Source organism: Oratosquilla oratoria, chromosome 42 (assembly GCF_046742065.1).
Source record: "Oratosquilla oratoria isolate Oo_2021 chromosome 42, ASM4674206v1, whole genome shotgun sequence".
Taxonomy (NCBI): domain Eukaryota; kingdom Metazoa; phylum Arthropoda; class Malacostraca; order Stomatopoda; family Squillidae; genus Oratosquilla; species Oratosquilla oratoria.
Window position 1 is genome coordinate 21,608,335 of NC_134818.1, and position 15,000 is coordinate 21,623,334.

Sequence of the window (15,000 nt, forward strand, 5' to 3'; positions counted from 1 at the left end):
TCACCACCACCACTACTACCACTGCCACCACTACACCACCACACCACCAACACTACCAGTACCCACAGCCGCCATCAAACACCCAAAGACAGAACGGTTGACATTTTCATGTGACGCCATTCACTAACGGGGCTTATTTATCTAGTTGTTTTTTTAATTTATTCGTTTATTCACTTATTTATTTATTTACTCGTTGATTTATTCTTTTACTTATCTATTCATATATTTGTTTATTCATCTGTTTATATTAAGGAGAATATCTCTCGCTCTCACTTAGTTTATTCTCTCTGAAACAAAAACAATAAAATAATTTCCTCCTACTCAGCACCTTCAACCTATTGGCATGACTTTTAGGTCCTGTTCACACCAGCGGTTTGAACCGCGCGGAAACCGCGGCGGTACCGCATAGTCAATGAAAAAAGGCACGGTATCGTATGAACCCTATATTGATTTACATTGTAATTGAAGCGCTGCTGTTGAAGCGGCTAGTAAAACAGAACCTTAGACTTTATACTGGCTAATACCAGATTATTTTTTTCGACTTCAGATACAGTAGTTGACTATATGTGGAGAGTTCCGTCCAGGAAAAGCTTGGTTGCGGCCGAAGTATTCACCTTTGGGAGAACCAAAGGCATTACAGATAATCTTTACAACCCAATAGCATACAATACTGGTTTTTGCATATGTACCACCAGACACTGTAGTTAGGTTGCGAATATACTCAAGGTACCTCATTATAAGATGGAAAAAAGCGTATTCGGATGTGTGTGTGTGTGTGTGTGTGTGTGTGTGTGTGTGTGTGTGTGTGTGCGTGTGCGCGTACATCCAGACTACTCTATTCAGCCGGAGGAATTCCCGGACTGAAGAATCAAGTCGTGGGTAAGAATTTTTTTTTTTTTCTCGTTTCTCTTGAAACAAAAGAAAAGCGAGGCATTGTCCTGAGGTGACAAAGAGCAACGCTTTGCCTACAAGAGCACTCTTTGTCTTACGACATTGTAAACAAAGAGATTTTGAGCCACTTAAGTGGTTGAAACTAACGCATTTTTAAAACGAAAATGACGGGATGGGAGTTTTATTTGTTTATGTTGTAATGCCGTCATATGATTTTATTCAGATGAGAGGTTTCGTCCCCATTATTCATGTATTTATTTATTCATTTATTTATTTATTTATTTATTTAGATATTTATTTATTTATTTATTTAGATATTTATTTTGCTATATGCGCAACCTGACCATGTCGCCATATTCCCTTTAAAAGTAACCTTTCTGGCAATTGTTACTGTTTCGTTTGAGGAGAGTTTTCGATTATGATATGTGATTGCTTTTTTGTTTTGTTTTTTCTTAATAATTGTTGGGATGGAGGTGTTAGGGTTGGTATTAGTTGTGGTATGGGTGGTGGTGGTGGTGGTGGTGGTGGTGGTGGTAGCGGTGAATGTGATGGAGGAGGTGAAAGTGGTGGTGATGATAGTGAAGGTGATAGTGAAAGTGATGGTGGTGGTGTTGGTGATGGTAGTGGTTGTGATGATTGGAGGTGAGGATGAAAGAGGTGATAGTGTTGTTTGTGTTAGTGATAATGGTGGTTGTGGTGGTAATAGTGGTGGTGGCGTTGGTAGGAGAGGAGAAGCCTGAAGTCGTCCCCTGTTCTCACCTGCTGCGCTTTCGCCGCCCCGAATTCAGGACCTGATCCGAATATATGAAGCCAATTTCGCGTCCCGCTGCCTCGCAGTTTCCGCCCCTCTCATCACGCGACGACGGGGGAGGGGGGGAGGCAGGGGAGAGGGGAGGGGTGGGGGTTCTGCGCTCCCCTCTTAATCCTAGATAGAACCCCGGCCATTCCCTCAAATGGATAAAATCGCTTGAAGTGGAGAATAATATGTTTATAGAGCTTCAATGGGTTGCAATGGAATTCAGTGGTAAGGTTTGCAGACAGGAGGCTTTCAAAGCCTGATTCAGGAAAGCCAGATTAAATTGAAATATATCTACATGAATTCTTTCACCCCGTACACTATGGGGATGTCACATCAACTGAACAAAATCACCTGGAGCTATACCAAATAGAAATAGAAGATATAATATCTAACGAACTTATTCATTAAAGAGAGAGAGACGTCGCTGGTGCTGGTTTGTTATCATTAAATTCCAACATCACGACCCAGTGCCGACATGCGAGTTCGATTACCTACCTCTGTAGTCCTCTGACAACCAAGAACTGGCACCAGTGACAATCCGAGGACCAGTGAAAGGCTTAACGAACAGGTGCTCCTCCAGTCTGCTGGACTCTGATATCGAGAACCTGCCTCTTCAGAAGCTCCTGATAACATTAATGTCTTCTTGTACTCACGACGTGCAAAGATGGGAGAGGACGTTAAATGGGTGTGGTGTGTGTGTGTGTGTGTGTTCTTTGACCCGACAAACCCCCTTTAAAAGTGGAAAAGGCTTGTGGTATTTATATATGTATATTCTTATACTCAAGTGAAGGAGTGACTCTCAGTCTGAAAGGGTTGAGTTGGCCACTTCGTTGCAGAAGTTCCCTGCCACTTCGTGATAGACTCCGCCGGGAGCTTCTGATATATTACTTCTATTTCGGGACCTCGTTACAGAGGAAGTTTGTCTTCCCCATTCAAGATCTCTCCTGCATGATAGGAGCAATTGCCGAGAGAGACTTGAGGCTCGGTTGGGGATCTAGGGGTCTCTGGTTAGACTCTGAGGCTCGAACGTCGAACGAACGCTCCCTAAAGACTTTATTACACTGGGCTGTTTTCCTCCGGCTTATAGAGCCCATCTGCAGCTCGCAGCTTTCGGGAAGGAATCTGATATGCTGGAGGAAAATGAATTTCCTTCAGTACATGAAATTGTATCTTATGTAAATTCTTGAGGAAACGAAATAGTTTGCATTAGTTATTTTACGGCGGAAAAGATTATGGAGGAGGGCGGTACCACCAATTAATCGGAGGTCGAAGGAAAATTAGCCCAGTGTGATAACCCCTTTAGATCCGTCTTCAAAGAGCTCTTGAGACGTAACCCGATTCCAGGCTTCCTGGAAACCAAACGTTCTGACCTCAAATGATCCAGTCTGCCCGTGCTAATAAGACCACCAGTGACGTCAGAATAAGCTGTCGATGGTAATTTTTTTTAACATGGTTGCGTACATCGGAAGTTTAGTTTTACCTTATTGGTAAATAACTTCACCCAGCTAAGAGATGACTTTCAAACTGAAAAGGAAATAATTCATGATTTTTTGTCGAGTCTTCACCTTTCCTCATCAGAAAAAAACCGATGGCGTTAGACAGAATAAAATCACTAGATTGCAACACGGCCACATACTGATTAGAATTATATATGTTTACCTTTTCAGCTTGGCTTCACGCATGATAGATTTTGTTTCAGCTAGATCCAAGCGACTTTAATTTACAAAATTGATCGCGGAGGGATAGTCAGATACTTTCTCTTCAACCCACACGAAGTAGTCTTCTCCCTCTGTATAGGAACCGCATCTCAGTCAGGACTAAATCGTTTGACATCAAAACAAAGAACGTCCATAGTGTCACAAAGGTGCTAACAAAATCATTAATAAAGGCGTAAATGTACTAAGGCCGAGATACAAAATGCCACCACAGCTGAATAAAAATAATGTGTTAACCAGAATATAGCCATTAGAGTATGCCGTCTTCCTAGAGATGTTCCTGAAGCAATTAGAAAATAAAAAGATTCTTACCGTGACGTTCACTGAAGAGAGAAACCAGCTTCGCATGTCAAACACTGATATGGAAGTGCTGTGTCTCGCTGCATTGCCTTAGATCTGAACGGTGTGGCGGGAGAGGGATGACCACAAGGTGCTAAGATGAGAGGGTTAACGAATGGGCTAGAGATAAGTGTAGAGAGGCTATACACTATCCTCCTACTCGGCCACTCCCCAGATAAGGGAAAATGCATTTTTGTATGTGTGTATATGTATGTATGCGTGTATGTATGTATGTACGTACGTATGTACGTACAGTCAAATAAACAAGTGCGTTCCCATTATATTTCGTTTGATCCGTTATTAAATGTGGCGAATCACAGAAACTCGTTCAGCCGGTTGTCAGCCCTTAATTTCAGGTTTTGAAGCGTCACTCTAATAAATGGCCTTTGTCACAGTCCATCAGTGCTATGAAACTTGTTGATTAACTAAAAATTTAAGTGGACGATACGAACTGTGAATACCATCGCGTTTGAATTGTGGTGTTAGGTCTTTATTTATTTATTTTTTTATTGGACCTACTTCATTCAGTTGGGAAATGACCTCCAGATCTAAAAGAGTGCATCTGACCTTTAAAAGCCTCAATGGACTATATTTAAGTGACTAGAAAAGAACGGGGGTGGGATAAGGGGATTCAATCCATGGATCTTTTATCCGACTAACCTAGAAAACATATCCGACTAACCTAAAAATATTTTATTTCTCTTGAGGAGTGAACCCATGATCTCATGGCCTCTTTAGATCAGTTTTAATCTCATCACTATGATGGACCATTTACTCATGTTTTGTTCTGGCCAATAACAGATAATTTTATTCGGCTGAGTCTTGGGTTCAGGCCTGACCTCGATCAACTCCTTCAAGACATATGTGGGGGGTGAGAAGCCGTCACATTTGGCTTATAAGCTTGGACTGATGGGCCAGGTAACACTCACTACTGGGAACTGGAGAGAAGTGTAGGATTCGAACCCACAACCAAGCGAATGCGAGACCATCACGCTTCCGATGACGCCACCAGTCGACTAGATTCAAAACAGAAGCATACTTTGTGATTACGTTCTTCGTGGCGTCAGGCGATTCTATTCATACAAGTGACGACGGCCTCTGAAGTAAAAAGGCTCCATCAACGTCCTGACCCAAGGAGACGGAGAACGACGAAGAACAAGAGAACAAGAGAACATAATGTGGGAAAGAACAAGGGCATGTAATTGTGAGGCCTCCAGGAGACTTGAGCAACACTGGCGAGCGTAAAAGGAGTCTCCGTCTTACACGAAGGAAGACTAAGACTTCGGAAGTCTCAGAGGATCTTCGAAGGATTAAGAGGAAAAGAAGAAATGCAGAGAAGGAAAGGTTATCACTCTCTACGAGAGGCTCTCATGCTGAATGAAATCGAGAGGGTGAAGATGAACGCGAAATATATACGAGATAAATCCTACGACGAAAGAATTGATCCAAAGTACTAATTAAGCTAATCAAGCATATTGAGGTCATACCTCAGCTAAACATAAATCCCGTAGCTTCAGCCAAGGTAAAACATAGTGGTCAATTTCGAAAAACTATGATTAAGATGAAGAAATGAAGGAGGCAGAAGTAGAGAATAAAGGAGGACAAAGTAGAGAAACAACGTTCAGAGGAGAATGGGAATGAATGAAAACTGAAGTTATGTTGAAGGAGAAGGAGAGAAAATGGAAGATGTGTGGAAGGGCAGGTGGGTGGTAAGTTAGAGAAAATGGGAAGAAGAGAAACGACAAAGAAAATGGAACAATGTGCATCACCTTTTTTTATAAAGAAAACGGAATCAGAAAGTAATGTACGTGACCTTTTTGATAGACCTTTCCATGTTGGAAGAGATGGGAAGGCCAATAAGGGTGAGAATCATTACACAAATGCAAGAAAACAAACCATAAAAGAATGTAAAACAGGAAGACTATCTGCAGTGAGGAAAAATTAAGAGCAAACCTAGAATATTTTCCAGGAATTCTCTTGAAGAAATTTTGGCTCTAAAAAGTGGCCGTCGGTACAGAGGTAAGTCAAGGAAAAAAGATAAAAATAGAATAGAGTAAAAGAAAGAGGAGAAACTCAGAACTCACGACAAAAGAAACACAACACTAAGAACTCTTACTTCACAGCTCGGAACAAGACAATCTCTCCCGTGAGGTAAATGAAAAAGATGGCGTAGTGTGGGCAACCTCCTTCACATAAGAACAGAAAACGGGAATGAGGAGAACGTGGAGGGTGAGAAAAAAATGGAAAGAAAATAGGAAGAAAAGAAGTTAAGGGACTGACTTGGTGGATCCTTCACGTGTAGATTCTTTCAAAGGATTCCAACCTCAATGACAGGGAACAAAAAGGGCTAAAATACTCTTATGACCTACATAGTCCATTTTCACGGGATCCTGACCCTAGTGTAGGTGGACAAAAGGGCTAAAATCGTTTCCTGGTCCAGGAAGAGAGGGAGATGGGGAGACCTCAGAGCGGATTAAGTCTGAAACGGTTGATGCTTGACCCTTCTTGGTCGGAAAGGGGAGCCTTCGGCTGAATAAAATCGCCTGGCGTCAACCAGAATATAATAGGACAACCACAGTGGAGAGTTTGAAATAAAATCTTGCGTCTTCAGCGTGGGGATTCTCCTTCAGCTGAATAGAATAGCTGACTATGAACCAAATTCTATGTAGAGATAGGAAGCAATTACCTGGTTCCACTAAGTTAACTTAGATAAATTTGAACCGTTCAACATCTAATTAGAAAGAGTTTAATGTGATAAATTTAAACTCTATAAGTCCTAAGCTCATTACTCGTTGAAATAGATCGAACAACAACCTGAATAAAACTATAAAGTCTGTCACATAACAAAAGGAGTTTAATCTTAGATCTGACTTCTTCCAGTTCTTTGGCAGTGACTCGCTGATACGCGACTAGACCAATCTATTCTTCGTTGGACTGTAGAAGAAAATGTCAACAGGCACAGCGTTCAATCTTTCGTTTGTACATACCTGTACACACGCGCGTGTGTGCATGTATACGTCCGAGTATATGTGCGTGTGTTCCTGCCGTATGTGTTCATGCGTTTGCGTCCATATATGTGTGTGTAAGAGCGAATCCATGCACGCGTGTATGTTTGTACGCGTGTCCCTGATTGTAAGTGTATATGCTGGTCTGGTTGTTCATGATTGTACTGTGTGTTCCTACGTGTGTGTTTGTGTGTGTGTGTGTGTGTGTGTGTGTGTGTGTGTGCGCGCATGTGAGTGCGTGCCTGTTCACTCCTGTACCTATGTATCCCGAGTGTGTCTATAAAACAACATGAATACCTTACATAAAAATCAGTGCATAAGCCTTTGTGGGAGGTTTCCTCTATATCCTTAGTAACTAGTGACGACCTAATCATGAAGGCTCATCCTTGGTTAGAACTAAGAACTAATTGTGGTTAGAACCAGATATGATAACATATATAATAAGGTTCTCTTTAGTAGATAGCTGGGAGGTGGCCTGAAGAGTATTTCCTATTTTGACCCTTCGGACCAGGTACTCTAGTGTACGTAATCGCCTGTCGCTTGTCATGACATCCTCAAAGTATACAATCATATCCTTGGAATTTTTACATGGAACGGAACTTGAATATCTATCTTTAACTAATCCAATGACTTAACTTGTTCATAACTCACGTAATACTACAGTTTAAACTATTTACAGAAAGCTAAGCCAGTAGATGATACAGTCTAACCAACATTTTTCTAATCTAACTAAAGCTAAACTCTCCTAGCTGAATCTACCATTATTTAAACTATGATACTTTTACCTGACCTGACGTAGTACGTGCTTAAATAACCTTAAATGGCAACCTCATGATACAGTCTAACCAACATTTTTCTAATCTAACTAAAGCTAAACTCTCCTAGCTTAATCTACCATTATTTAAACTATGATACTTTTACCTGACCTGACGTAGTACGTGCTTAAATAACCTTAAATGGCAACCTCAACGGTCTTGATCTAACTTGACCTAACCTAACCTAATTCAAATTAAACTTGACCTGCTCAGCCTCTTACGCCTCTTCTGTCTATATACAAACAAGATTCTTCCCTTTTAAAAGGAAGGTAGCCACTCAGGGCATATACCTAACCTCATCCATCCCACTCCCATCCGTCAGAAGCAATGCAGCAAGACAGAAACATAATAATTTGGAATGCCGGTTCTCAAGCGTTACTACGAATAGCAGAGATCATTGTGAGGGCTACTTCAAGGCCTTACTACAATCAAGAGTGTCATTTAAAGAGCTCGCCAATGTCGTAAAGAGTCACTTTAAGGGAGCGACGTTGTGAGGACACAGTGTCACCCTTTAAAGAGAATATTCTGGTCCGCTCCAAACTGTGGCGCTAATCTAGCTGGCCAACATCAAAGGACAAGACTCTGAAAGTTCTCTTCTTTGCAATTATCAAGATTTGACGAAAAGGTTGTGACTGTGGACTCCCATTATCAACTTGTCTGTCTGTTTCTTCTCTTTGTCTCTGTCTCTCTTTCTCTCTTTGCCTCTGTCTCTCTTTATCTCTTTATCTCTTTGTCTCTCTCCTCTCTCTCCTCTCTTCCCTCTCTCTCCTCTCTTCCCTCTCTCTCCTCTCTTCCCTCTCCTCTCCTCCCTCTCTCTCCTCTCTTCCCTCTCTCTCTTCTCTCTTCTCTCTCTCTCTCACTCACTCACTCACTCACTCACTCACTCACTCACTCTTCCTCCCTTTCTCACGTGCTCCTTCACTCAATCTCACTCGCTTTTCTCTCCTTTCTTGCATTTGTGTCCGTCTGCCTTTATAGCCCTCACTTAGACTTTAAATATCTGTCTGACTTTTTCACTCTAATTTTCTATCCACTGCGAGTATGTGTGTGTGTGTGTGTGTGTGTGTGTGTGTGTGTGTGTGTGTGTGTGTGTGTGTGTGTGTGTGTGTGTGTGTGTGTGTGTGTGTGTGTGTGTGTAAATGAAAAAATGATAAATATATGAATAAAGAAATGAATAATAGATAATTAGAGCTCCCGTACCGTATACGAAGATTCTGGAAAATGTATAACAAGATGGCCGAATAACTCTCCTGTGTCTGAAGAGGGAGAGCATAAGTCGATGCGGAAATAGATTTCAGCAGAAAATACAGTAAGAAGAAGGGCCTAATTAAGGTGTGTTTGTAAAAAGATAACTTTGTAATGAAATTCTTTAGTTTTCATCTAGACAGTGGAAGACGCCGACGGTCTTGAGTTGGGTTTAAAAAAAAAAAAAAAAAAAAAAAAAAAGTTGTAAGAACTAATCTTCTCAAAACCCAGTCATTTATTTCTATTACCGATTGTACCCGGACGATCTCTTTTCTATAAGAGTTTCACGGATTTTGATACAATAGCTTAGTGACAACCATAACATAAACAATAATACCCCAATGTGCAGAAGAGGTACATACATACATATACCAAGGCTTTTTCCCCCTTCCAAGGGAGGTAGCCAAAAAGGGAAAGGCATAAAAACACTCCCACCCATTTCATCCCTACATACCCTCCACACCCCTCCCACCCTTCCTCCACACCCCTCCCACCCTTCCTCTCATCTGAGCACCTCCTGGATGACGGGTCATCCCTGCACCCTGCCCACCGCCCTGGGTCAGAAGCAGTGTCGCAAGACACAGTACATCCACAGCGAGGCCGCTTCATTTAATCGGCGACCCCCCCTCTCCGTCCCCCTTTGCATATAAGGTGAGGACGGGGAGAAATCCCTTCGGGCTGCGTCAAAATTTACTCACACATACTACCCCACCCCCCACTTCCCCGCCCATTCCTCCTCATGCAGTCACAACATCATCCATATACAACCATTCTCCACTCAGTAGATGATATATATATTTTTTTTCGTAAGACTTCCTGTATATTAGTGTCTTTTATTTGATAACAACTAGAATAAAATATAAGACCCAAACTATGGCAAAAATTTGAATTCAACTTCCTCATATTAACACTCCTCACAAGAGAACCAATGTTCTTGCTGCATCTAACCCTCCGGTTTTTGAATGGGGCCTATTGGAAATAAGAAAGAGATAATTATTACAGAAAAAAATATACTCCAGTCGGAAGTGTCTTTGAACATCACAAACTTCTTCTTCGGACTCTCGGAAGCTTTCCCTGACACTCGAAGTTCTCGAGGTTCAGAGAAGAAGTCTCTCCTTGCCGAAAATTAATTTGATTCAAAATTTTGAAATCTCTCTCTCTCTCTCTCTCTCTCTCTCTCTCTCTCTCTCTCTCTCTCTCTCTCTCTCTCTCTCTCTCTCTCTCTCTCTCTTTCTCATACTAGGTATGATTATTGGAAAATAGGAGACAGGTCCCCACGAGTGTTGCTCCTTTCCTCTATACTAGAATTAGGTAAATATACTCGTAATTACTTACACACTCTGTCTCACTCTCTCTCATACACACACGCGCGCACACACACAAACACACACACGCACACACACACACACACACACACACACACACACACACACACACACACGCATATACACACTCATACACGCACACACACGAGCACACACGCACAATGCGTATATTTAGTTGTAAACATTGTGTGTAAGAGAGAGAATTTGGATTTTCTAATGAAGTTAATTTTCGACAAGAAAAATAAAAATACTATGAGTACAGACGGGCACACGGTTATGTACTTCTCAAACTGAAGGCCTTGAATTTCTCTCCTCCCCCTTTTCTTCCTCCCTCCCCCCCTTCCCTCCCTCCCTCCCTCCTTTCCACCTTCAATACCTTTCTTACTCATTTTCTTTCTTATTTTCCTTCATCTCCTCTTTCTCTTTCTCCCTCCTGTTCTCTTTCCGTACCATTCTTTTTTTTTCTCCGCTTTTCTTCCTATTTTACTACACCTTTTCTTCCCTCAGTTGTTCCCTCTTTTCCTCCCTCACTTCCTTCCTCTCTCCCTCCCTTTCCACCTCCCTCTCTCTTTTCTTCCTTCCCTACTATGCTTCTTCCCTGCCATTCTTCCTACTTTCCTCCCTCTCTTCCTCACTCTCTCTTACCCTCATTCTCTTCATTTTTTCATACTATCTTCACCTCTTCCTCGCTTTCTTCTTCTTTTTCTCCCTCTCTCCCTCTCTTCCTCACTCTGTTCCCACCTCTCTTCCTCCCTCTCATCCTCCCTCGCAAGTGGATACGCCATCGACGGCCGAAAGAGATCATCTCCGGTGAACTTAGAGTCCATAATGAAGAAATACATCAGCCCACGATCGCCCTTACGCGGCGCAAATTTCTGAAAAGGCGTAAACGATGTTCTTATCATTACCACTATCATGACAATCATCGCCATTGTGTATGTATGTATATATACACATAAGTATATATATTATGTATATATATACATATATTTACATATATATATGTTACAGTAAGAACACGTACCTAGGGATTACGCGTAATCCCTGAATGTTTCAGTGAATACGCGTAATCCCCGTTTCACTAACCTAACCTAACCTAAGGTTAGGTTAGGTTAGGTTAGTGAAACGGGGATTACGCGTATTCACTGAAACATTCAGGGATTACGCGTAATCCCTAGGTACGTGTTCTTACTGTAACATATACACATATATGTATCATTGGAGTGAAATGTAGTAGCACATCGGTATTTAACACAGAGTACATCACTATTGGAGTGAATAGAAGTGGAGAAACTTAAATTCCATGTTCCTACTGCCAGCTACACTCTTCAGTATATGTACACATGTACACACACACACACACACACACACACACACACATACACACACATTATATATATACATATATATATATATATATGCGGAAAAACCACCAAGGAAAAAGAAAAACTGATGACCAAGCGCTTTCGTCTATTCAGACATCCTCAGACGAAAGCGCTTGGTCATCAGTTTTTCTTTTTCCTTGGTGGTTTTTCCGCATATTTAGAATCACGAGTTTATGTGATTTCTCATGCATATATATATATATATATATATATATATATATATATATATATATATATATATATATATATATATTTGTGTGTGTGTGTGTGTGTGTGTGTGTGTGTGTGTGTGTGTGTGTGTGTGTGTGTGCGTGCGCGCGCGTAATATGGGTGTGAGATGTATGAATTACTCCAAATATTCTGCAGTTTTTATTTATATCTCTCATTTCCTTAAGGTCGCAGATTATTAACAAGATGCGTTTCTGTTCTTTTCAGTAATGGACGGTCTCGGACGAGCGGCCCTGGGGCACGTCGCGGTGGTGTGGTGGCTGGGCCTTTGGTTGTGCCTTGCGAGTCGAGCAGGTGCCTTCTGCCCAAGTGGCTGTGCCTGCGACGAGGCCATCCCGAGCGCCAGGTGCATTCAGAGTCACATGGACACGGTGCCTATCCTCCTCAATCCCAACCTCCGTGAGCTCCACCTCGCCCATAACCTCATCACTTCCATCGCCCAGGCCTTCGTCTTCTACTCTCACCTGAAACAACTCGATCTCTCTCACAATCTCATCCACTCCCTCGGGTCCGGGAACTTCGAGGCCCAGACCCACTTGGAGGAGTTGAGGCTGAGCTATAACAACCTCACTGAGATCGGGTCGAGGTCCTTCGATGGGCTGGAGTCTCTGAGACATCTAGACCTCAGTCACAACAGCGTCAGCAAGCTCGACTCAGCGGCATTCAGCGACCTCGGAAATCTTCGAGTTCTTGTTCTGGCGCACAACGAGCTGACCGTTCTCTACGAACGCTCCTTTCGGGCCCTAGGAAAGCTGAACGTCCTTAACGTTTGTGACAACAGACTGCGGGAGATCCAGACTTCCGCCTTGAAGAACCTCGTGGAACTTGAGGCTCTCGATCTCTGCAGGAACAAGATCACTGAGATCGCCGAGAACTCCATCCCCAACGAGCACCTCAAATCGCTTTCCCTTGAGTCGAACGCCATCTCCCGAGTGTCTGAACTAGCTTTTTACCGAGTTCATAGATTACAGAAATTAAACCTGAACAAGAACTTGATATCTTCGCTCCCGGTGGAGGCGCTCGGTTCGTTAATAAGCCTTGACTCCCTTTCATTAAGTAGCAATAATTTCAGTGAGGTGCCTGAAGGAGCTTTCCGTCACCTGAGCCAGCTGGTCAACCTGGAGCTTTCAGGATGCCGCAACCTGCAGTATATTCACCCTGGGGCCTTCAGACATTGCCCTAACCTGCAGGTGCTCACTTTGAGTCACAACTCACGCTTGGCCTTCCTCCACGGAGCTCTCCTGGCCCACGTGCCAAGACTCCGGCAGCTCAACCTTCGTTCTTGCGGCCTTCGAACTCTCCGCGAAGATCAGCTCCCTTGGACTTCGCTCACCACCTTCGACATAAGGGACAACCCGCTTGTGTGCAACTGTTCACTGCAGTGGCTCGTCCAGCTGGCCAACACCCCTAATACCTCCATAGCGGTCGAGGATGTCACTTGTGTGGCACCTCAGGCTTACAGGGGCGTGCCGCTCTCCAGGTGAGTACCTTAGCGATCTCGTTCCATCGTCTACCTTCAACAAACGCACACTTCGGTGTTGCCTCCTACAGGTTTTGTTTGTAGACGCAATTTCGTTCTTGGTTATTTGTAAAGCGGGTCCTACACGATCATTATTATTGCGAAATGTTCTGTATTGTACAATGTTATTGGCGGTGTAGGGATGGTATTGAAAAATGTGTGACTCTTCAATACCATCCCAATACCGTTAATGATATTTTGCAATACAGAATATCCCGCAATAATATTGATCGTGTAAGATCGTGTGAGTGTGTGTAAGATTGCTAGTTGGTTCTTTAGAAATTGGTCCTTCGATATTGTTAACTATAGAAAGGTATTTTGGCATCTTTCCGACATCGTGAGACGTACATACATACACATACACACACGCGCGCACGTACACGTACACATACCACATACTAAATAAGGAATTTGTAATCCTTAGATATTCATAAGTAGATATAGCAGAGAATGAGGGTAATTTCAATGGAGAAGGACGTAAACAGAATATTTTGCAAATAAGAAAAGCATAATGAGCAATGAAATGGTTTGGAAAGGTAGGAAAATATTAACGAATTCCAGAGTGGGTATGACTTGGAGAAAACTGCCACTGTATGGAAGAGAACTGTGGACAGAGGGTAATGGCAGTGGAGGTTGACTATCTTTGGGCTCTAAGGATCATGAAGAGACTCGATACATTGCTAAACAAGAGAATAAGGGGTAAAGTTGCAAAAAAACGAATGTACAGAAAATAAACAAGACCCTGGTAAGATGACATGGATATGGAAATGGAGAGTGGGGGTTAAGAATGTATGGAAAAAGTGTGGAAGGAACGACAGAAAGAGGAAGATCGAAAACAGGATGGTAAAGGTAATGTGAAATTGTGTTTGTAAAATAAAGTAGATAGCGGCGGAGGAAACGGATGAGTTGGTACACAACGAGAGCTGGTGGAAGAGGAGGAATGTGGATGAGAGGCGGGGGGGAGGAGGGGTAGGGGGGAGTATGGGTGAGAGGCGGGGGGAGTAGGGGTAGGAGGAGTATGAGTGAGGGGCCTAGAAGGAGGAGTACGGAAAGGAAAACAGGGATGAAGAGAAATTGAGAGGCGGCTTCAGGGACGAATCGGGATGGAAGCACCAAACTGTTGTGAAAGGAGGAGAGAGCAAAGGGAGTTTACTCTAATGTTTGGGTTTATCCCTTTAAGAGAGACGAGGAAAGTTGTGTCTTCCCTTGCCGCTTAATTCTGAGGACTGAATAAAAATGCATAGGTGGTAGGGTAGGTTGGGAACTCTCCACATGGGGATCTGTCGTAGATGATACGCACACACACACGTACACACACACGTACACACACACACACACTCACACACACACACACACACACACACACACACACACACACACACACACACACACACACACACACACACACACACACACGTACACACATATACCAGCGCCGTTTTCGGAGCTAGTCAAGATTGTCATCACAATAGAAATAACATCACCGCCTCCTTTATCACCATAATTGTCATCATGATCACCCTCGTCACCATCATCATAACTCACAACTCCTCTTCCCATACGTTTGCGTAACTTTAACTTCCACGCGAGCCGGAGGGTAAAGTAACAAACGATCCAAAGAATATGCAATAGATGAAAACTAATCTCTTCGGGGTAAATAACCATTACTGATATTAGACCAAGGGCTTATTAAAGCAGAGTTTTCCTGCGGGTTTGAACACGGCACTGCTTTCA

The 15,000-nt window shown here is 42.8% G+C and overlaps 1 protein-coding gene across 4 annotated transcripts in view; it reads left to right on the top strand.

Annotated features, from left to right (window-relative positions):
* Nucleotides 1-15,000, top strand: part of LOC143021407 (uncharacterized) — a 639,877-nt gene that overhangs the window by 549,374 nt on the left and 75,503 nt on the right. For all 4 annotated transcript variants that reach the window (XM_076178846.1, XM_076178847.1, XM_076178845.1 and 1 more), the window contains one exon: nucleotides 11,955-13,227. In XM_076178846.1, the coding sequence (XP_076034961.1) occupies nucleotides 11,957-13,227 (1,271 nt within the window). In that variant the 5' untranslated portion in view covers nucleotides 11,955-11,956. The remainder of the gene's footprint in view (nucleotides 1-11,954; nucleotides 13,228-15,000) is intronic.